We start from the raw sequence: 24,640 nt of genomic DNA on the forward strand, positions 1-24,640 counted from the left end.
TGTGAGCAGATGCTGGACTATATGGACCATTGGTCTCGTCATACATTCTTTTACCGTGTGTGGTTTTACTCATCATGGTCCTTCACTTCTTTTGCTAAATATGGAAAATTCTGTTCTTTAACTTTGTCAGCTGTGTGAAATTAAGTAGTAAAGGCAGTGAGAGCTGGTTTGGTGTAGTGGTTAAGTGCGCAGACTCTTATCTGGGAGAACCTGGTTTGATTCCCCACTCCTCCACTTGCACCTGCTGGAATGGCCTTGGGTCAGCCATCATTCTTGTAGGAGTTGTCCTTGAAAGGGCAGCTTCTGTGAGAGCTCTCTCAGCCCCACCCACCTCACAGGGTGTCTGTTGTGGGGGCAGGGGAAGGTAAAGGATATTGTAACTGCTCTGAGTGAGATTCAGAGTGTAGGGCGGGATATAAATCCAATACCTTCATCATCTTCATCATCATCATCTTCTTCTTCAGGTTTCTAGTCTTGAAACTAAACTGTGTTATGTTGATTTCTCTGAAATCATGTATGAAAAGCAGAAGCTGGTTGGATAGCCCAGTGTGTGCAGGTTTGGGGCACCAAGCATTATGTTTTTCACCTGTCCCACCTAACCACAATTCCATCATTTTTCTTATGACAAGGGTTTGGCAGGAGTGATTATGTAGGAGCCAGCAAAACAGGAAATGTTCTAAAAGATTGTTTTTATCGTGTCGTGTTTTGTTTCACCCATTTAGAATTTCTGACATGTTGGCTACAGGCGAACTTCTAAGGTCGCCCCCAAAGAAAACGGTTCGATTTGGCGGGACCTTGACAGATATTCTGCTAAAATACCAAAAGGTAATGTAACTATGTGTTGTTGCCTGTGTTGTGTACATCATGATTGCAAAGGGAGGCCATGGTAGTCCTTCATAGCAAAATAAAGCAGAAGTCTAGTGGCATCTTAAAAACTAACGTTTATTTCAGTATGAATGTTTATGAATCATAGTTCACTTCTTCACATGTGTGGAGATCTCCATTCTTGTATATCTGCCTAACATGACTTCAAGAAGGGATGAGGTATTGATTACTGTTAATTTAGAGACAAAAGTATAAAGATTTTAAATTCTGGAAGTTCATTCTCAAAAGATCAACTTCTGTGGTATTTTCCTTTCTCCTTAGTGTTTAGTAATGTGTCCTGCTTGAAGTGAAAAAATAATTGAGATCACTGAATCTTTTAAAAAAAGAGATGATTTTGCTGTGCCATATTGTCAGAGACTATGTATGTTGCAAGAGATTTTTATCTAGGATTTAGAGGAGTTTTCTAAAATCACTATCTGATTTCAAGAGTTGCCTTTTGACTGAGTTGTCTTTTTTAGGCCTGATCAGAGATGACAGTGTTGAAGTTCATTAACACAAGATTGCATGGATTACCAAATTGCATCTTAATGCTCTTATTTTTCTCTCTTAGGGAGAGAGAACTGATTTTGATTTGTTGAAGGATCAGCTGTTGGATCCAGACTTAAAAGTAAGATATTTACCCACCCAAGTATTTCAGTATGCTTGCTCCTTAAATCAAAAGAGAATAAAATTTTGGGGACATCCACCAGAAATTTTCTATACTAATATCCAGGGCTTTTTTTGTAGAAAAAGCCAGCAGGAACTCATTTGCATATTAGGCCACACTCCTGGCATCGCCATTGTTTCACACAGGGCTTTTCTATGGAAAAAGCCCAGCAGGAACGTATTTGCATATTAGGCCACACCCCCTGACACCAAGCCAGCCGGAACTGTGGGTTCCTGCTCAGAAAAGCCCTGCTTATATCCTTTTTCCCAAAATATGTTTCAACTGCATGCTTATGAATTGCATCTTTAGGAATGGCTTTCTTTCCTGGTAGAGGGAAATAGCTGTCTGAAGGAGAAATTGAACTTTTGGAGGTGTATCACGTTAACAGTTCAGCTTTTCTCTCCGCTGTCTGTTGTATTCAGTGTTTCTTACAGAGGTGTCATGGCTCTTACTGATACTTCTTTTAAGGAAATCCATTTCATCTTTTATTTGCATTTTGCATCCCCTGCCTTTTGGAAGGAAGATTCAGTAGCATCATAGAGTTGGAAGGGACCTCCAGGGTCATCTAGTCCAACCCTCTGCGCACCGCAGGAAACTCACAAATACCTTCCCCTAAATTCACAGGATCCTCATTGCTATAGAAACGCCACCTACTTTTATCAAAAGCCTAGTGGGTCTGAGGAGGTAGAGGGTGTTACTGGACATACATTAAGTTGCCTTTTATGAATAATTGACCTGGAGGGGTGTGGGGGGGTGGAATTCTTGATAGCATTCTGCAGTCCAGATCAGGGGTGGCCAAACTTGCTTAACATAAGACCCACCTAGAATAAATGTTAGATGTTTGAGAGCCACAAGACATGAGCGTCAGATGTTTGAGAGCCACAAGTAAGGAAGGCAAATAAGTTGGGAGGGGAGGGAGGAGGGAAAGGTGGAAAGAAAGCAACTTTTAAAATACATTCTCCAAGCTGCCAGCTGGCTTGGCTTGGAGAAGTGATTCAAAGAAACAAATGCCTTCTCCAAGCTGGCTGGCAGGGTGGTGGGGGCTTCGAGAACCACACAATATGTGTGAAAGAGCCACTTGCGGCTCCCAAGCCGCAGTTTGGCCACACCCGGTCTAGATGACCCAGGCAAGGCCAATCTCATCAGATCTCGGAAGTTAAGCAGAGCTGGCCCTGGCTTGTATTTGGGTGGTGACCTCCAAGGAATACCAGGGTCATAACGTGAAGCGGGCAATGGCAAGCCACCTCTGAACATCCCTTGCCTTCAAGACCCACTGGGGTGGCCAGAAGCCAACTTGACTGGATGGAGGGGGAAAAAATGAAGGACACTTTGTGGTAGATGACATTGTGTGTATGTGAGTGGTCACCTGGCAACCTTTCGTGGCAAAGTGGGGATTTGAACCTAGCTGTGCCAGATCGTAGTCCACAGCTCTAACCACTACACCTCACTGGCTCTCATAATAGACCAATCTTAGAGTAAAGGTGAACTCTGCATGGTTGCACTGAGAATTACAAATTTTGAGTGTGTATAACCAGGGCTTTTTCTTTCTTTTTTTTTTTAAAGCAGAATTCCTTTGCGTATTAGGCCACACACCCCAGATGTAGCCAATCCTCCCAGAGCTTACAGTAGGCCCTGTACGAAGACCCCTGTAAGCTCCAGGAAGATTGGCTACACCAGGGGTGTGTGGCCTAATACGCAAAGGAGTTCCTGCTGCAAACCACACACACACACACCATGTATAACGTCTTAAGGGATGTCTTGTATTATTGACTAGTGGTATTTTGTATAGGTTTAAAAACTTTTTAAAATTGATGTGCTTTACATGTGGACAGGTGCTTTAGCGAATGTTCTAAGCATAACTGCCTGCTCACATTTGGATGCAATTATTTATGTTATTGTATTTGGGCTGTGGTTGCAGTTAGGAATAATTGGTAAAGTTTGTCTTGTGAAGCTCTTTTCCTCACGCCTCCCCCCAGACAGACGATTTGTTTAAAAATGCATATAAGTTTGTTGGAAGACAATTGTACACATGGGGAGTCCCACAGAATGCCTGTTGCTTTTTTAAAAAAACAAACAAACAGGGTTGCCACTTTCTGGAAAGTCGGGGAAATTGGTCTGAGGTCAGGGAAAGTCAGGGAAATTGCTAAATCCAGCACAGAGTTGCAAATGAGTTTTGCCACTGTTGGATTTCACAGACAACTAGCACTTTCTACTCTGCACCATGCGAAGTAAATTTTGCAAATGTGATTGCCCGTGCTGGAGTTTACAGAGTATGAGCTTTCTCACCCCGTTTCGTGATTTCTCCCTTGCATAAAGGTTGGAAATGAGGGTTGTCTGCTTCTCTAGATTGCGGAAACTCCACCTCCTTTCTTGCTGCTGATCCGCTCATTACACATTCTAGAACCAGAAAGTGAAAGTGAAACATTTCCAGTTTTGGAAAGTTCCTACTTGTTAGCATTCAGAGTTTAGTTGAATTGAAGTTTGTATCTTGGTGTAATTTTGGGTGCAATTGCAAAACAGGTGTTGCTGTAGTTAATGTTGAAAGAAGCTGATATTACCTAAATCTCTTACTTTGACAAATATTTTTCAGCTGAGACTTATGTAGTTGTAGAGTGGAACATTTCATTAAGCCTTGCATTAATGCAACACGGCCTATTCATTTTTTAACTTGTTATATTTGAATGGTGGTCAGGAAAATTGTCAGATGTTGGTCAGTGAAAGTCACAGAAATGAAAAATAAAATGTTAGTGGCAACCCTGAAAAAAAAGGTGCTTTCAGTAATAATATTTTGGATTTTTAATAATGTTCTACTGTTAAAAGAAAAAAAATCTCTTTTTTATTTTAAGGATGAGCAGATTATTAGTTGGCTGCGTGAGTTCCGGTCGTCTGTTGCAACCCTGACAAAGGAGTTTGAACAGCTGGTCAGCATCTTATTGGTAAGAATGCGCCGAAGGTGAATAATACTCCAGCTGGTTCTTTTTATTTCATCTGCCCGGTGCGTGTTCTCATTGCTTGTCTGTACAACAATGCAGAAAGTCCCATGGCTCCGAAGAAGCAAAGCTGTGGAGGAAGAGTATTTGGCCTTCCTGAGCAACTTGGTGTCAGCGCAGACAATCTACCTTCGGCCGTGTCTCGCTATGATCGTCTCACACTTCATTCCCCGTGAGTTTCTCTCCCCCCCCCCCCATATGGTTACTCTAACTGGAGTACTTGGGCAGGCTACCTTTTTAATTTGGTGATCGCTTGGAGGGGGACTTAATGGGAGTTGCAGACTTTATTTCACATTGCATATCAACAGGGCTTTTTTTTGAGCAAGAACACACAGGAACGCAGTTCCAGCTGTCTTGGCATCAGGGGGTGTGGCCTAATATGCAAATAAGTTCCTGCTGGGCTTTTTGTACAGCTCCCCCCTGTGTGAAACAAGGGTGATGTCAGGGGTATGGCCTAATATGCAAATAAGTTCCTGCTGGGCTTTTTCTATTAAAAAAAAACCCAGTGTGAAACAATGGTGACATCGGGGGGTGTTGCTTAATATGCAAATAAGTTCCTGCTGGGCTTTTTCTATAGAAAAACACCCCCATCTGAAACAAGGCTGATGTCAGGGGTATGGCCTAATATGCAAATAAGTTCCTGCTGGGCTTTTTCTATTAAAGAAAAACCCTGTGTGAAACATCGGGGGGGGGGGGTTGGCTTAATATGCAAATGTGTTCCTGCTGGGATTTTTTTTCCCCTACACAAAAAAAGCCCTGCTTATTTAAACTATTACAAGCTGAAACCCACCAGGACTCACTGGGGAGAGAATAATTCGGAAATTCCATTCCATCCCACCCCCCCAAGATTTTATGAGCTCTTGGGGACTTGAGCAAGCTGATTCCACCCTCACCGCCCCTTCCCCTAATTAACACTCAGCTGATCTCATAATTCTCTGCCTCTTGGACATATTCAGTCCTCGTTCAACCATTCCTCCACCCAGGAGACTGGTTTACAAAGTCATATTTTTATGTGTTACTTGAGTAGTCCACCAAGTATGTAGAGACCCTTAACTTCTCTGTGAGGGGCTTGGTTTTACTGCTTGCATCCCAGGGATAGCCAATTTACCATTAGATATAATGATCTGAACCCAGTTGTTGACCTGGGGTGGCCAAACTATGACTCAGGAGCAACATGTGGCTCTTGCACACATATTGTGTAGCTCTCGAAGCCCCCACTGTGCTTTTGGCCAGCTTGGAGAAGGCATTTGTCTCTTTAAATCATTTCTCCAAGCCAGCTGCCAGCTTGGAGAATGCATGTAAAGTTAAAGTTGCTTTCTTTCCACCTCCTCCTCCCTCCCCTATATTTGCCTGCCTGTCTTCCGGCTCTCAAACATCTGATGTTCATGTCTTGTGGCTCTCAAACATCTGACAATTATTCTATGTGGTTCTTACATTAAGCAAATTTGACCACTACCACTATTATAGGCTGTTTTCTGTGTGGCACAACGTTGAAAATTTCATTTTTTGCAGTCTGGAGTGCAGCAAAATTGGTAATGAGGGTCTGGCAGATGAAATTTTTAGGTTGTGTTGTGCTCTTAAATCTCATTTGGCAGTATGACTGTCATTTCAAAGCGGTATATTTAAAAAAGGATCCTGTTTCCTGCTAGCTCGAATCACTGTACGGGAGGACGACGTGGACATCTCTGATTCAGACAACGACGATGAAAGTGAGTGGTAACGTTTTATTCGGTTCTGGTTTCCATTGCTAAATAGTTTTGCTTGCTAAGCATATTATTTCCTATTTAATACGTTGAAACTACTGTTGCTTAGCCTGTGACAAATGGCGCTTCAATGTATTCAGGACAGAGGCATAAGGGTGAATTGTGCTTCTCTTCAAAATCTGTGGAAGGTTTACTGTCAACTCAAGAACCATACATATGCCATTGGGAAAACCATGGGACGGCTTTGTGGGCAGAGGGCCCCAGGTTCGGTCCCCACAAGCTCCAGTTAAAGGTTCCCAGGTAGCAGGTGGTGGGAATTATCTTTCTCTTTTTAAGATGCCAGAGAGCCACTAAAAAGGTGAAAGGTAAAGGTAGTCCCCTGTGCAAGCACCAGTCGTTTTCAACTCTGGGGCGGCGTCGCATCACGATGTTTTCATGGCAGACTTTTTATGGGGTGGTTTGCCATTGCCTTCCCCAGTCCTCTACACTTCCCCCCCCCCCCCCAGCAAGCTGGGGACTCATTTGACCGACCTCAGAAGGATGGAAGGCTGAGTCAACCTGGAGCCGGCTACCTGAACCCAGCGTCTGCCAGGATTGAACTCAGATTGTGAGTAGAGAGCTCTGGCTGCAGTACTGCAGCTTTACCGCTCTGCGCCACGGAGCTCCTCAGAGAGCCACATAATAATAGATAATGTCCATGCTTTCTGAGGCTTCCAAAGGGCATCTTGTTAGTATAGATCTGTTCAGTAGCTGGGGAACCTTTCTTTTTTAAGTTTTCTGAGAAGAGACAGTCCTGTAGGTATGCTGGTCCCAGGCCAAAATAACATGCTCACTCCTGGGACCTCCTTGAACGCAGAGAAAACACTCTACCACTTAGCCGCAGCTCCTGCTATTGATAGTAGACTCTTATTTCAGTAATTCGAACCTTGTTTCTGTCTGACTGCAACCCAGGTACGTTAGATAAATATTGGGACTGGAATAGCGAGCTAAAAGCCATCTGTCTTGAGAAATGAAAGCTTTTGCCTGTGAAATCTGTCTGAATTGCTGCGCTCTGCTTGCTTGGGCAATTCTCAGTATTATTTTTCCAACTCTTGCAGATATTACCAGATCCTTTAACACATGTCACAGAGCGTTGGAAACAGTTGCCAGATACGTCCCTTTGTAAGTCCCTGCAATTTTATTTGACTTGTTTTCTAAGGTAATGTATGTCCCTTTTGCTTGCCCTTAAAGTGAAATGAATTGCACAGCATTTAGAGGAACAAGGCTTTTCACAAAGGGTTCAAGCAGCTGTGCTATTTAAAATGGTCGTACACAGGGCTTTTTTTGGAGCAGGAACTCCTTTGCATATCAGGCCACACACACCCTGATGTAGCCAATCCTCCTGAGCTCACAGCAGGCCCTGTACTAAGAGCTCTGTAAGCTCTTCGGGGATTGGCTACATTGAGGGGGTGTGGCCTAATATGCAAAGGAGTTCTCGCTACAAAAAAAGCCCTTGTCATACATTTTATTTCAAAAGATAATAAACTCAATAAGATATTCTTAAATGACCTTTCTGTAGGTTGCTCTGTTTGTATTGCTGTTGTAAAATACATTGTTTAGACCAGGGGTGTTGAACATGGTTTGGGGGCCAAATTAGGCCCCCGGAGGGCTCCTATCAAGCCCCTGAGCAACTGGCTGTCATCTGCTTCCTTCTCCCTATATCTTGCTTCCTTCTGCATAACAGCTTGCTTTGCAAAGCTTGCTCAGTTGCACAGGAACTACAGAGCAAGACCTTTGTTTTCTCCACTGGCTGAGGCTCCTCCCTTGGGGAGGAAGGGGGGGAGGAATAGCTTGCTTTGCCAGTCTCTCTCAATTGCACAACAGAGCTACTGAGCCGAGCCTCTCTTCCTTCTATTGGTTGAGGCTCCTCCCTCCCAGTCCCCTGGGGAAGGAAAGAAAGAGCCAGAGCTTCCTTTGCCCAGTTCCCTGAATCCCATGGGAGAAATACAAAAAATGCATCTTTAAGACCAATGAGTGCTAATGTTTTAAGCTTTTTAAAAGTTTTTTTAAAATATATTTGTGTTTGTCTGTTCTTTATAAAATTTATATCTCTGGTACCTAATCTTAAATAGGTACACACATGGCCTGGCCCGACATAGCTCAGCCCAACCTGACATGGCCCAGCCCAACAAGGTCTCATTTATGTCAGATCCGGCCCTCATAACAAATTAGTTCGACACCTCTGGTTTAGACAGCTGTTAAATACATAAGGATAAAGAGTCCTGGCTGTGTATTTAATGGTGTTAGGCGGCAGGATCGATTAACAGAGACCAGATGCCACAAGGCAGCCTGGCTCTCTAACCAGATAAGTTGGTTAATAACTAGGGTTTGTAGACTCTTTCGGGATCAAGTGCCGTGTTCTACTGGAGAAAGTTTTCCTTCCAGACATTTCGTTCTCAGCTGCGGAGAACATCCTCAGTGGCGTTGCAGCCGGAGCAAGCGCTCAGACCTTCTTGGCTGCTGTGCATTGAGTGGGGCCAGGGCTGCTGGAGAGCTGCTATTTGTAGGCTGGAGGGGGTGTGATGAAAGGGCAATAGGTTTGTGGGTGTGCCCATTGTTTGGGGGGCTTCCTGGAAGGGTAGTGATAAGGAAACTGGCTGTTGAATGTGACCATTGTTCTGTGTTAATTGCTGGGAAGGTTGGAAGGGGTTTGAAGATAAGGAAGATGGTTGTTGACTGTGCTGATTGTTCTGTGGAATTTGCTGGTTGTTCTGAGACTTTCTCCAATTTATAACACCCTACAGACTATAAATTGCAGGGTGTCTGTTGTAGGGAGAGGAAGGGAAGGGGATTGTAAGCCACTCTGAGATGCTGAGTGAAGGGTGGGGTATAAATCCCATCTTTTCTCCTCCTCCTCCACCACCACCAGGTTTTTCCTTCTTTTGCATGCTTTTCCTTCTCTCCTTGCAAAACCTCCTTCTCACCCTTGCATGGACAGCTCCTTTTCCCTGACCTTCAGGTCTTCCCGCCTTCTACTGCAGGGGTGTCAAACTGATTTGTTATGCGGGCCGGATCTGACATAAATGAGACCTTGTCGGGCCAAACTGTGTCAGGCTGGGCTGTGTGTGTACTTATTAAAGGTAAAGGTAGTCCCCTGTGCAAGCACCAGTCATTGTTGACTCTGGGGTGACATTGCTTTCACAACATTTTCACAGCAGACTTTTTACGGGGTGGTTTGCCATTGCCTTCCCCAGTCATCTATACTTCCCCCCCAGCAAGCTGGATACTCATTTTACTGACCTTGGAAGGATGGACGGCTGAGTCAACCTCGAGCCTGCTACCTGAAACCAGCTTCCGCTGGGATCGAACTCAGGTCGTGAGCAGAGGGTTCCGACTGCAGTGCTGCAGCTTTACCACTCTGCACTACGGGGCTCTCTGTGTACCTATTAGAGAGCAGATATATAAACTTTATAAAGGACACAGACAAACACAAAGATTTTGTTTAAAAACTTAAAATAAAACATGCTTAAAACATTAGCATGGTCTTAAAGGTGCTTTCTTTGTATCTCTTCCATGGGATCCAGGGAACTGGGCAAAGGAAGTTCTGGCTCCTTCCTTCTCCAGGGAACCAGGAGGGGAGGAGCCTCAGCCAATAGAAGGATGAGAGACTTGGCTTAGTAGCTCTGCTGTACAATTGAGGGAGCCTGGCAAAGCAAGCTCTCCCTCCCCCCCTTCCTCCTCAAGGGAGGAGCCTCAGCCAATTGAGAAAATAGAGACTTTGCGCTGTAGCTCCTGTGCAAGTGAGCAAGCCATGCAAAGCAAGCTGTTATGCAGAAGGAAGAAAGAGAAAGGGAGAAGGAAGTAGATGACAACCAGTTGCTCGGGGGCCTGATAGGAGCCCTCCGAGGGCCTGATTTGGGCCCTGGGCCACATGTTTGACACTCCTGTTCTACTGTCTTCCTCCCTGCACTCACTTAACGAGTTTGTTCTCCGTCCTTCCCATTCACCTTCCCAGTTCGGCCCAGAATTAGACTTGTGCAGGAGGCAAGACAGTAGTCTGCTCAAGCCTCCTCCGTCGTTCCCTTGAGACTGACAGTGCAACTGCGCCATAGTAACCTCCAATTCCCCCCACCCCCATTTTTTGTGGGGTCTGTGTATGCCAAGTACCAGGGTCTTGGCTAAACTACCTGAAATGATTTAGTTCCTTTTGGCAGTTGGCATCCCTCAAACCAACACCTCTTTTTCCTCTCAGATTGTTTTCTCTGTAGGAAGTGCTAATACCTGGGCAGGTTGAATTCCAAAAAGGTTTTCTTGGACTTTCTTTTTTTTTAAACTCAGGGGTGATCATACAGCTCAGCCACTGGGTAGCATTTTAATAGCACAGTGAAGGGAATATTTAAGTTAAGCCATTGGTATCAAAATGAAATACACAAAGCATTGTGACTTTTTTTGTATATGCACATATGAAGCTGCCTTCTACTGAATAAGACCCTCGGTCCATCCAAGTCAGTATTGTCTACTCAGACTGGCAGCAGCTCTCCAGGGTCTTGTACATGCACCGACGTGTGTGTGCACAAATATGATTTATTTACTTCCCTTATACCCCACTTCCTTTCCCCTCGGGGATCCAGAGTTGCTTATATTATTTCGCTCTTCCCCATTTTATCCTGACAAAAATCCTGCAAGGTAGGTTAGGGTAGCAGTCAATGACTGGTCCAAGGAGGCTTCCGTGGGCAGAGTGGGGATTTGCACCAGGGTCTTCTAGACCCTAGTCTGACACTCCTAACAGCTCCCCCTGTCAAGGTGCCTTGCCGGATATGCACTTGCTGTAACTGTATTGGGAATGTTGGGGGAGTTATGCTCTGCTCTGCTTTGCCTGGCTTGCTTTGCTTTTGTCTGTATTGTACAAAGTAATCATTCATAAGAACATAAGAGAAGCCATGTTGGATCAGGCCAATGGCCATCCAGTCCAACACTGTATCACACAGGGGCCAAAATTTTTGCGTGTATATATATATATATATATATATACACACACACACACACACACTGTGGCTAATAGCCACTGATGGACCTCTGCTCCATATTTTTATCTAACCCCCTCTTGAAGCTGGCTGTGCTTATAGCCGCAACCACCTCCTGTGGCAGTGAATTCCACATGTTAATCACCCTTTGGGTGAAGAAGTACCTCCTTTTATCCGTTCTAACCCGACTGCTCAGCAATTTCATTGAATGCTCACGAGTTCTTGTATTGTGAGAAAGGGAGAAAAGTACTTTTTTCTCTACCTTCTCCATCCCATGCATTATCTTGTAAACCTCTATCATGTCACCCCGCAGTGGACGTTTCTCCAAGCTAAAGAGCCCCAAGCGTTTTAACCTTTCTTCATAGGTCAAGTGTTCCAAACCTTTAATCATTCTAGTTGCCCTTTTCCGCACTTTTTCCAATGCTATAATACCCTTTTTGAGGTGCGGTGACTAGAATTGCACACAGTATTCCAAATGAGACCGCACCATGGATTTATACAGGGGCATTATGATACTGGCTGATTTGTTTTCAATTCCCTTCCTAATAATTTTCAGCATGGCGTTGGCCTTTTTTATTGCAATCGCACACTGTCTTGACATATTCAGTGAGTTATTTACCACGACCCCAAGATCTCTCTCTTGATCAGTCTCTGCCAGTTCACACCCCATCAACTTGTATTTGTAGCTGGGATTCTTGGCCCAAATGTGCATTACTTTGCACTTGGCCACACTGAACATCATCTGCCACGTTGACGCCCTTTCACCCAGCCTCAACAGATCCCTTTGATCTTCTTCGTGGTCTCTGTGCATTCACACATATGGGGTAATCCGCAGGATCGGCCCTGACCTCGGAGAATTAAAAGCAATCTTGAGCGTTAGGTCTGGTGCTCCTCCCACTCGTCCTGGGGAGGAGGCATCGTCTGCGCATGCCTGGGCGAGGGGGAGGAGCTAGCCACTCAGTTTCTTCTTTACCGCCGACCGGATCATACCTACCTCGCTGAGTCTCCCGTTTCTTCAACTGCAATCTATCTCCAGCGCTTCTTCTTCTTCACCTTCTCCTACGTCTTCTGGTATCGTATTAAAAAAAAGAGAGAGAGATTTTCTTACTACCTTTCGAGCCCCCCCCCCCCCCGGGCGGATGGAACGAAGAGAAAAAGTAACTTTCAAACGTTGCACTCGCTGCTCCGCAAAAATCCCTTCATCGGACGGGCATTCCCTGTGCCTTTTCTGCCTAGGAGAGGCACATCGCACGGATACCTGCGTGCATTGCAGCCAGTTTGGCAAACAAGCTCGCAAAAACCGCGCCACGAGGCTCAGAAGCCATCTCATGGAGTCTTCCCTTCGACCAGTGCCCCACGCGGCACAACAACCTCCGCCATCTTCCCCATCTGTCGTGGGAGTGGCGCAGCCGGCAGCTTCGGTGGCTCAGATTCCCGGCAAGCCTAAGCCCGGCAAGCACACCAAGAAGTCCGAAAATCCCAAAAAGCGCCACCAATCCGATTCCACCGGCGCCAAGACCCCGAAAAAGGCCAAAACCGGACACAAGTCGTCGGACCCGACAACAAATCTCGCGGCTTCGAACCCGACCACGGATTCCACGATCCCGAGGACGCCAGCTTCGAAGCCGACGTCGACGCCAGCCATCACACCACTAGAGATAGTGCGTATCTCCTCCAGGTCCCCCTCGGTACCCAACTCTCCACCCGAACAAATACTCGAGGCGGACTCACCTATATCCATCAGAAGCCAACACTCCAAGACTCTAGACGCTCGTGCCTTCCGAGAAGTTCCCCTTCAACCACTGGCAGCTCAGTCTCTAATCAGGGAACCCTCGACCCCGAGGGACATACTACCGCGCCAACGTACGCCCAGATCTCGTAGTCGACAACGATCCCGCAGCTATCGCAGAGAGAGATACCAATACTACTCCCCGTCGAGGTCCAGATCACCATCCCCGCGGGACCGACGGAGACGCCGGAGATCTCCCTCCTTCGACAATTACCGACATTCGGACCCGAGGAATCGCTCCTACCACGAGTCCCCCTACTATAGGGACCGCAGCTACAAAACCGACCGGACTCGATACCGTGATCCGTCTCCACATAGACGCCATTCCACCTATGAAGACCATCGGTACCGTGAAGAGCCTACTCGGTACCGTGAAGAGCCTGCTCGGTACCGTGAAGAGCCTGCTCGGTACCGTGAAGAGCCTACCCGGCACGAACCTGAACCGAAACCAACCTCGCCGGCCAAGTCTACACCTGCCACCAAACAACAGCCTACAGAACCTGCTGAACCCTCTCTAGAAACCGACGACGACTCCGAAGCGGAACACTCCGACTCCGCGCAATCCTCCGCATCAGGCTTACACTGTCCGGCGTCCGATATAGCCAAACCTGCCGAGCTATCACCCTCAGAAGGTCCTAAATCTTATCTCGACCTCCTTGCGAATATGGCTAACTCCCTGAACATCAAGCTAAATACCGACGCCCCCAGAGTCTCCGACGTGGTCTACGATTTAGTGAACGCAGACCTCCCCTCAAGCTCGTCTTTCCCCATGCTTCCCGTTCACCTCGAAACCCTCAAGGAAGCATGGGATAAGCCGGCCTTGGTACCACCAACATCCAAGAGGGTCGAAGCCCTCTACAAGATCCACGCACCCGATTCGAAGTTCCTGTTCAGCCACCCGGCGCCGAACTCGATGATCGTGCATTCTTCCTCAAAGTCGAAGCAGACCAGACACCCAGTGCCCCCGGAGAGGGAAGGTAAGAAACTCGATACCATCGGCAGGAAGATCTACTCCCTCACCACGGCAACGACCAAAATACACAATTATATGGCCTACTTCTCGGCCTATGCATACAACCTAACGAGCTACGTCAACTCACTGGTTCCTTCCCTACCGGAGTTGACACAGAAGTCAGCGGCCAATGCCCTACAAGAACTGGCTAGAGTCAGCAAGCAACAGATCAACACCGCACGTCACGCTGCTCAGTGCTCGTCCAGGACCCTCGCCTCGGCCATCGCCCTACGCAGACACGCATGGCTCAGATCCTCGTCTCTCCAGCCAGACATTAAATACAAAATTGAGGACCTACCTTTCGATGGTCTAGGCCTCTTCAACGCCACCACGGACGACATCCTTACATCTGTAGACGACAGCAGGAAGAGAGCAAAGAGATTAGGGGTCACTCAACACCAATCCCAACTCAACAAGCAAAGGAGCTGGAGACCTAGCTATTACAAGGCCTCCAGATCCCCAAGACTACAAGACGCATGGAGATGCAAACCGCCCCATGCTAAACAGCCCTTTCAGCAGAGGGCACGCCCTCAAACATCCAAGAAAACTAACCCCACCACCAAACCCTCCCTTTGACCACCCTGCCCCCGGACGTCCAGATACTTCCCATCAGCCAAACCTCCAATCACCAACCCGACTACAGCCGTTCTACCCCACCTGGGAGGCCATAACATCGGACTCATGGGTCCTGGCCATTATACAAAGGGGTAGAATTTATAGAATTCAAGTCCACCCCAAAACGTCACAGATTCCTCACTACACCGCCGTCCACACCTCTCCAATCAGAAATCACAACTTTACTGGACAAGGGTGCGATAGAACGGGTACCACCACAGTACCACCGTACCGGGTTCTACTCCTGCTACTTTCTGGTGCCAAAAAGAGATGGAGGACTCCGCCCCATCCTCGATCTCCGCAAGCTCAATCTCCATATCACCTACAAAAAATTCCACATGATTACCCTTCAGTCAATCCTGCCACTCATTCCAGAACAAGCCTGGATGGCATCCATAGATCTACAGGATGCCTACTTCCACATTACCATCAACCAACATCACAGAAGATTCCTCAGATTCGCCATCGGGGATCAACACTTCCAATTCCGTTCCCTCCCATTCGGTCTCTCAACGGCACCAAGAGTCTTCACCAAATGTATGGCAGTGGTGGCAGCAACACTGCGCCAACAAAAGATATCCATCTACCCGTACATAGACGACTGGCTGATCGTCGCTCACTCAAAAGAACAACTCCAACTGGACGTCTCCGCTACCCTTTCCCTCTTGGCCACACTCGGCCTTCAAGTCAACATGTCAAAGTCCAAACTAACGCCTACGCAAACAATCCAGTTCATAGGAGCAAACATCTCCACAACCTCTCAGACAGCTTCCCTACTACGGGACAGAGTTCTGGGCATCCAATCTCTAGCAAACACCATCATCGCTCACCGCTCCCAACCAGCACTAATTTACCAAAGAATGCTAGGTCTGATGGCAGCTACTACTGCGGTCCTATGCTTCGCAAAGCTCCACATGCGACCCCTTCAACTGTGGTTCACCAGGACCTTTCGCCCTCACAGGCAGCACCAGTCCACAATGCTGAACCTCCCGTCGCACATCATCCCATCCCTGAGATGGTGGACGATAGAGCGCCACCTCCGCACGGGAATGCCGTTCAAACAACCACCTCCCTCCATGATCGTCACCACAGACGCCTCCAAGTGGGGATGGGGAGCCCACTTGGGGACCCTCACAGTTCAGGGACAATGGTCGGACTACGAAAGCTCTCTCCACATCAACTGCCTGGAACTTCTTGCAGTCCACAAGGCTCTAAGATCCTTCCTACCATCCCTGCAAAACCACCATGTCCAGGTCACCTCAGACAACATCGCCACGGTCTTTTATATCAACAGGCAAGGGGGCACTGCTTCCACCAGACTATGCAAAAGAGCCCTAGCACTCTGGCACTGGAGCATCAGCCAGGGCATCTTTCTCACTGCTGTCCACCTACCAGGAAGCGAGAATGTCCAGGCAGATGCCCTAAGCCGCCACTCTACCAACGATCACGAGTGGGCCATCAACAGACAATACATACGACAAGTTTTCAAGGTTTTCGGTACCCCGAAAATAGATGTGTTTGCATCCCCATTGAATGCCCAGTGCACCCACTTCTACATGAGAGGACCCCCGTCTCAACTCTCCCGGGGAGATGCCTTCCTACAGTCCTGGAGGGGACCCCTCCACTATCTCTTCCCCCCAATTCCGCTCATCACCAGAGTCCTGCAGAAAATACAAGCAGACCGCACCAATTGCATCCTAATAACCCCATGGTGGCCACGTCAACCCTGGTTCACCACCCTCCTGCTGCTATCCGACAACACATTCATTCAACTCCCGCAGGTACAGGATCTCCTGTCCCAACAACAGGGCAGGGTCCTACATCACAACCCAGCGTCACTCAAACTGACGGCCTGGAAAATCAGTTTCTAGATTTCCCTCCCGAAGTCCGCCAGGTCCTAGTAAACTCCAGGAAGCCCTCCACCAGAAAATCCTACTCACTTAAGTGGAAGCGCTTCTCCCACTACGCCTCACAACAAAACTTTGACCCTAATCAAGCTACCATCTCCCAAATCTTGTCCTACACACTGGAACTCTCCAAGACCGGACTATGCTACTCATCCCTGAAGGTCCATCTGGCAGCCATCTCCGCCTTCCACCCTCGCTTGGATGGAACGACGGTTTTCTCTCACCATGCCACCAAGGCCTTCCTCAAGGGTTTCATCCGCCTACACCCCCCAGTCCGACAACTCTTGCCGACCTGGAGTCTCTCTCTCGTCCTAAGTCAACTCATGAAGCCACCCTTTGAACCTATGGCCTCCATTCCCCTCCAGCTTCTATCCTGGAAGACGGCACTACTCACAGCACTCACCACAGGCAAAAGGGCCAGTGATATCTGTGCATTCAGGTTAGACCCACCGTACACTATCTTTCATAGTGACAGAGTGGTCCTCCGCCCCGACCCCACCTTCCTACCGAAAGTCGTTTCACCATTCCACTTAGGAAAACCTTCAACTATACCGGCCTTCTTCCAGCACCCTGCTGACGCAGGGCAGCGGGCTCTACACAACTTAGATGCCCGTAGAGCCCTTGCATTCTACATAGACAGAACGCGACCATTCCGTAAGGACTCCAGACTCTTTGTCACGTACGCAACTCATAATATGGGCAATAAAATATCGACCCAAAGACTCTCAAAATGGCTTGTTGCCGCCATTGAGTTGTGTTACCAACTAGCAAAACAGCCTATCCCGGAGCACATATGAGCTCACTCCACCAGAGCCGTTGCTACCTCATCAGCCTTCCTGAAAGGCATTCCACTGGAGGACATCTGCGCTGCTGCGGTGTGGTCCTCCTCGTCTACATTCGCCTCGCACTACGCCCTTGACGTTCGTGCTCGGCGTGACTCGTCCTTCGGACAAGCTGTGCTCCGCTCCATCTTCGACTGACTGATCGTGAGTACCACTCTCTTATTCTCCCTTCTTACTACTAATGTGTTGGTAGATCCAGCCCCCTCCTCCTGAGGGAATAGCTCGCTAATCACCCATATGTGTGAATGCACAGAGACCACGAAGAAGATGGACAGGTTTCTTACCTGTAACTGGTGATCTTCGAGTGGTCATCTGTGCAATCACACAAACCCACCCAGCCTTCCCCGCTGCTGGATACTCATCCTTAACTTCCACCTTCTCGGCGGCGGGAAGAAACTGAGTGGCTAGCTCCTCCCCCTCGCCCAGGCATGCGCAGACGATGCCTCCTCCCCAGGACGAGTGGGAGGAGCACCAGACCTAACGCTCAAGATTGCTTTTAATTCTCCGAGGTCAGGGCCGATCCTGCGGATTACCCCATATGTGTGATTGCACAGATGACCACTCGAAGATCACCAGTTACAGGTAAGAAACCTGTCCTAGTTCCTCACAATCCTCTCTGGTTCTTACCACCCTGAACAATTTAGTGTCATCTGCAAACTTGGCCACTTCACTGCCTACTCTCAACTCCAAATCATTTATGAACAAGTTAAAGAACATGGGACCCAGTACTGAGCCCTGCAGCACCCCACTGCTTATTGTCCTCCACTGCGAAGACTGCCCATTTATACTCACTCCTGCTTCCTATTAATTAGCCAGTTTTTGATCCACAAGAGGACCTGTCCTTTTACTCCATGACTCTCGAGCTTACTAAGGAGCCTTTGATGAGAAACTTTATCAAAAGCTTTCTGGAAGTCAAGGTAAACAACATCTATCGGGTCTCCTTTCTACCCTGGCGGAGATGCTTCCGTCTGGAATTCAAGGACATGCTTCTCTTCTCCTCCTGCCTTGGCACCTGTTAGCATGCAAGGGGTAGAGGCTGGGTGAGAAACTGTTACCTTTGCTTTGCGCTGGCTTTTTGCTCTGAATTCTGGAGGGCTTTTAACAGCCCAGGAGAGGGTATATAGATCTGGCCTCAAGGGTCAAAAGCCAGATCTGACACAGAGAGTCATACTGCTGTGGTGTGTCTATTAAAGTAAACCTTTCCTGAACACCAGAAAAAGGCCCGCTTATTGAGGTCTGCCCAGGAGTTGATACCACCATGCTGGCTCTTTCTTTATTTATAATATCCACAGGCTCTCCGTTTCCATGCATTATTATCATTATCATTATTATTTTGTATTGCAGGACGCCACAGTTTCTTATGCCGGTGCTAACTGAAAAATTCCCCTTTGTTAATAAATCAGAAAGAACTCTGGTAAGGGAGTTATGTCTCTTGTTTGTTTTGTTTTTTTATTAACAAAGTTGTATCCCTCCTTTCTTTGTAGACCAGGTGGTTGCAAATCACAATCTTAAACATACAGAATAAAATAAAACTCCAAATAACCGTTCTCCTCCATTTATAAATGCCTGTACCCAGGGCTTTTTTTGTAGCAGGAACTCCTTTGCATATTAGGCTACACCCCCCTGATGAAGCCATTCCTTCAGGAGCTTATAGTAGGCCCATATTGGGCTGCATCCCCCTGATGTAACCAATCCTCCAAGAGCCCTGTAAGCTCTTAGAGGATTGGCTGCATCAGAGGGGGTGTGGCCTAACATGCAAAGGAGTTTCTGCTACAAAAAAAGCCCTGCCTGTACTACAGTCAGCTCCAATGATATTTGAGTCTGCTTTGTTTCCTCTGCATTCCAGTCACTTGCGATTATCAGCACATCTTGCTCAGGTGTGTGGTCAGTTACTTCCTGGATAATCACACGAAAGCTTTCACTTTCGTCCCCATCGGCATCTGTCATTGTGGCATAAACTTGGTTATGTCGGCAGGCTTTCCGTGAAGTCCGGTTGACATTGCTCAGTGAGACTTTGCATTATAGTCCCTGACTGCTTGTTCTCCATCTCATCTGACTATTGGAGAAACTGTTTTTCTTCTGTGTTTATCATTTCCTGAGTAAAACACTTTGTAATTTTCCACTGTAGCTCATTCATAATCAGGATTGCAGTTTCTTGTTTTATGGTTTCAAGCTGACCTTGACTCAGACTTCTCAGGTTCCACGTTTCTGTGATAGTAAAAGGTGAAAGATTTATGCGATCTGAAGAGAAACCAGAGTATGCTGACAGATCGTGCTCTTGTGCATGTCCAGAGATAGAAACTTTAGAACATGTGTTTCTAAACTGTGCTTTTTACTCTGACCTGCACTCCATACTCATTGACCCCTGTCTGAGTGAGCAAACAGCGAAGCCCAATAAATACAAAATTGTCTTCCTGTTGTCAATTCGGAACCAATTGTCAATTGAAACTGTTGCAGAATTTTTATATTTAGCATCTAGAAGGCACAATGTATTTACAAATTGCCATTTGATGGAAGGATTGATTCCTTGTTACGTTCAATATCGTGCCAATAAAGGTTATTGTATATGTTCCTATGGTACATGTCAAACAGCTTTCAGCTTTCCTTTAGTTCACTCACATCCAAGATTGCAATTTCTTGTTTTATGATTTCAAGCTGACCTTGACTTATACTTCTCATGTTCTATGTTCCTATGATACGTGTCAAACAGCGTTCAGCTTTTTCATATCGTGCCCTGACCTGGATAGCCCAGGCAAGCCCAATCTCGTCACATCTCGAAAGCTAAGCAGGGTCAACTCTGGCAAGTACTTGGATGGGAGACCTCCAAGGAATACCAGGACCAGGAGGCAGAGGCAGGCTGTATCAAGCCACTTCTCTAAAAGTCCTCCATGCCCCAGTAGAGGTTGCCAGAAGTCTGACTTCCAGGCCTATGCGCGCACTCAAATACAAAAAAAAAAGCCTTGAATATTGCCACCACCAGCACATCTGGCTCATAGCTCTAGTTGTGCATGGTGGAAGGTTGGAGGAACGCTGGAAGCCTGTCCCAGTTGGCCCTTGCCGTTCCAATGTCATGGGAGATGTTAACAAAGAAGTTGCCACCAGTGTTCCCTCTAAGCTTGCGGGGAGGGCGGGGAGAGCCTGCTTGCGGGGAGGGCAGGATACAAATAAAAAGTTATTATTATTATTATTATTATAAGCTGAGTTAGCATGAGCTAGCTCACACATTTTTGTCTTAGCTCAGGAAGGATGACCCCAGAGCACAATAATTTATGCAGGAGCTCACAACTTTAATGCCAGTAGCTCACAAAGTAGAATTTTTGCTTACAAGATTCTGCAGCTTAGAGGAAATATTGGTTGCCACCTCCTCTAATGTCAGGAGGCATTTCTACAGATATACAGGCCACCTCTTGAATCAAAATTAAAGAACAAGGAAAAACACTTAACTCTTTATTTTACGGTTTGTTTTTAATGTTTGGCTCTGACCTTACACCTACCTTGATCAATTCTGGATCTTGCAGCATACAATAAGACACTGGATGCAATGTGTATGCTCTTGATTAAGACATAAGGCTGTAGAATAAGAGGCTTCAAGAATATCTTTAAGCCCTTTGTCACTTCATTAAATTTCCTCGTGCTCCAGCATGGTTCTATGGTTTTATTCTATTCTGTAGTATGAGCCAATGTGTGTACTTACCTTTCTGACCTCTGAAGAAGGCCAGTCTAGGTCGAAACGTGTCAGGTCAAGTTGAGTGGGTTCCCATTGTGGTTTTATGATTCTACATAGGATAGAGGCTTATGATGGGCCCTTAAATGGTTTTAGCTTTCTACAATAAATACATTTATGTTGGTTTATGATTTATTTTACAGTTTGTTTTTAATGTTTGGCCCTTTAATTGCATATTAACCTTTCAGGTTTCTTACTCAAAATTAAAGAAACCACCAACATTGGTGCTTAGGTCTTTGTTGGTTTTCAGTGCCTCAGAGGGTCCCCTGCCCGTTGCAAGAAAGTCACCCTGCCTTAAAATAATGTTTCTATTACAGCAGTGCTATGTACACAATGTGATTCGGATCAGTGGCTACATCCCAGTGCTGAGGCATGACATTTTGGAGCTGGTGATTGAAAGATTGTTAAAGATTGATGTAAGTATAGTACCTGGTAGGGTGTTGCTTCAGAAACTACTATATTGTTACGAGGGGGTGTGTAGAATCACAGAATCATGGAGTTGGATGGGGCCATAGAGCCATCTAGCCCAACCCCTGTTCAGTGCAGGATCAGCCTAGAGCAGAGGTGGCCAAAGTGTGGCTCTTTCACACATATAGTGTGTCCCTCGAAGCCCCCACCACACCAAAAGCCAGTTTGGAGAAGGCATTTGTCTCATGATGTTGTACGGTTGTCACTTCATAAAGACAAACTAGAAAGCCCATTCCCAGGCCCAGCACAATCCAACAGAACAAAGTTTGAGTCCAGTGGCACTTTTAAGACCAACAAAGTTTTATTCGCAGTATAAGCTTTTGTGTGGAAGCACACTTCAGCAGGTACAGTGGAGCTGAAGAAGTGTGCTTGCACATTAATAAAAGTTGTTGATCTTAAAGGTGCCACTAGACTCAAACTTTGTTCTGCCTCTTCAGACCAACACAGCTACCCTATGGTTATCCCATATCAGTGTTTCCTGTTGTGAGGCAATTGTCTTCTTTGAGCACGCAGCGTGAACATTGTAAGCAGCAGAGCTGATCAAGGGCAAAAGAGGGTGCAAAGGCAGACCTCCAGTTTCTCACCAGATAGTAGATATCAATGTAAAATTTTTTACTACGGGCATGGCTCAGATTCAGCAGGAACTCACAGGAGCACAGCTCCTGAAACTTGTCCATTGAATAGTAGGTGCAGCTGCATATGATAATCCCTGGATTAGGAGAGAGGGCAGCCAGCCAGCCACCATGGGCTTTGCGTACCCCCAGCAGTCCTCATTAACCCCTGGAGAAGCCTGCACCACCCTTTCTCCGCTTCTTATGTGATTTTGGGCAGCGGGTTGCTTGCTGGTGTTTTGACTGGAGGGGGGGCAGCCAAGGAGAGCCCCAGGTGAGTGAGGCCTGGCTGGATCTCTAGCCAGCCCAAGCAGGCCTCACTCACCTGGGGCTCTCCTTTCTTGCACCTGGTTGCTTTTGGTTGGGGGGGTGGCATATGCTAATGAGCTCCGCCACCTATTTTTCTACAAAACAACTCCCACCATGGGTAATTGTAGTGTAATCCGAAATATCCTCTAATCCCTTAATCTGTGTATGGCATAAAGTGATGTGAACAGCCCTAATCTAGTCTGGAAAAGAGCATGATTTGAATACAGGAACTGTTTCAGCTCATCACTGCTGGATCTGGGTGGGGGACAACCCTGCCTTTGAGAAAAGGGTAACATACGAATTGAAATACATGAACGAAAAAAGGTGGACAGTGTTTTGCAGTATCCCTGCTTGACAGTTCCCCTTGTGTGATATGTTTAATGCAAATGAGAATGAGGTTTGTACTGGTGTTCACCTGATACATCTTTAGAAATATTCCCTACTTTTTTGCAACAGGTGAGTGCCCCTAGGAAAGACATCGAAGCTGCTGAAGATGCCGAAAGCGAGCAAGCCTGTGAAGGAGGACTCTTTGACATGGTAAATTTGCTGTGCAAAATCAGAAGGAAGTGAAGTGTGTTTGGCCGTGGCTGGGTTGAGCCAAAATGATGTGGTTTTATGTCACATGAATGAGACTTGGGTTCATTGGGTTGGAGGAAGGGTGTGATTAAAAAACTGGACTAGGTACTACATTTAAGCATATGCAGTGCTGACCATCATCCCCCTGAGTACAGTACAGTAAAAATTGCTTTTTATTAAGCTGAGAAATAATTGGTTCATTGGCGACCGTCAGGGCTTCTTTTGTAGCAGGAACTCCTTTGCGTATCAGGCCACATACCCCTGAAGCAGCCAGTCCTCCAAGATCTTACAGGGCTCTTAGTACAGGGCTTGCTGTAAGCTCTTGGAGGATTGGCTACATCAGGGGGTGTGTGGCCTAATATGTAAAGGAATTCCTGTTAGAAAAAGCCCTGACAACTGACTTTCAGCTTTATGTAGGACCAAGGCTGCAACTTGGACCATAGACACAGGCTTTCTTAACACCTCTTTAAATCATCATATTAGAATTTGTTTCCCCAATATTGTATTTTAACAGGACGTTGATGAGGAAAACGGAGAGGAGAATGACGTGATGGCGCATCCCCTCGCAGAGCGGCTGGACATCCTGATGACCATCTTGTTTTCCTATATCAAAGACGTCTGCCATGTCAATGGTAACACGTTTTTTCATGTTGTGCTTAAATTTTCCATCTCTGCCGCCATACTGGCTCCTCACTGTCAATCTGAAAGTCATTCTAATTCTGAAGTCTGTATGCCAGATTTTTTGTTCTTTAAAAGATTAATCCAAGTGGTTTATGAACGCTTTAGAATCATGATGTATTGGTAAAACACATCTCTAAAATAACAAGGCACATAAAATGTAATAGTTAGAATTCCAGTCCCATCTGCAAGTTCTAAAAACAGTCATTAAAAACTCAGGAAAAAATGGACTAGCCTGCTGCCTAAAACACAGTAAATGAGATATTTATACAGTTCTCCTGGGGGGGGGCTTCCACAGATGGGGAGCCACTGCAGAGAAAGCCATGCCAGCCATAGCTGCTCTCCTAAACTTCAGATACAAAAGAAAAACCTCTGAAGTGGATCTTGCAACCAGTGTTCCCTCTAAGCTGAGTTAGTGTGAGCTAGCTCACAGTTTTTTAGCCTCCAGCTCACACATTTTTGTCTTAGCTCAGGAAAAATGGCTCCAGAGCAAGCTAATTTCTGCAGTAGCCCACAACTAATGCTAGTAGCTCCCAAAAGTAGAATTTTTGCTCACAAGATTCCACAGCTTAGAGGGAACATTGCTTGTAACCCATGGACTTTTTTCCTACCCAGAGGTCTCTGAGGGTTATGGGTTCAGCTTATAGGAATTACTAAACCAAGATGGGGAGGAGCAATGGTCAGGCTATGTAAAGATGTTAGTGCAGAAAGCAGTAGAAAACACCCCTGCAGAATACTGGCATGTTTTTCAGCTGTTGCCTAAATTCTGCCTGGATCAGGGAAAACAAGAGCCAAACTAGGATTTGGGAGACCTGGGCTCAGGTCTTTTACCCATGGGAGCTTAGCAGGTGACCTGCTTCCCTTCACACACTCTCAAACTAA

At 46.5% G+C, this 24,640-nt stretch overlaps 1 protein-coding gene across 1 annotated transcript in view; it reads left to right on the forward strand.

The window, feature by feature from the left end:
- The first annotated feature begins 726 nt into the window (after positions 1–726).
- The window catches only part of RRN3 (RRN3 homolog, RNA polymerase I transcription factor), a 45,747-nt gene continuing 21,833 nt past the window's right edge, over positions 727–24,640 (forward strand). Inside the window, exons 1-10 of the mRNA XM_060260872.1 lie at positions 727–825; positions 1,436–1,492; positions 4,378–4,467; positions 4,564–4,693; positions 6,171–6,230; positions 7,322–7,385; positions 18,737–18,806; positions 21,434–21,532; positions 22,961–23,041; positions 23,595–23,712. Of these exons, the coding sequence (XP_060116855.1) occupies positions 733–825; positions 1,436–1,492; positions 4,378–4,467; positions 4,564–4,693; positions 6,171–6,230; positions 7,322–7,385; positions 18,737–18,806; positions 21,434–21,532; positions 22,961–23,041; positions 23,595–23,712 (862 nt within the window). The 5' untranslated portion in view covers positions 727–732. The remainder of the gene's footprint in view (positions 826–1,435; positions 1,493–4,377; positions 4,468–4,563; positions 4,694–6,170; positions 6,231–7,321; positions 7,386–18,736; positions 18,807–21,433; positions 21,533–22,960; positions 23,042–23,594; positions 23,713–24,640) is intronic.

This window comes from Heteronotia binoei, chromosome 20 (assembly GCF_032191835.1).
Source record: "Heteronotia binoei isolate CCM8104 ecotype False Entrance Well chromosome 20, APGP_CSIRO_Hbin_v1, whole genome shotgun sequence".
NCBI classification, from domain to species: Eukaryota; Metazoa; Chordata; class Lepidosauria; order Squamata; family Gekkonidae; genus Heteronotia; species Heteronotia binoei.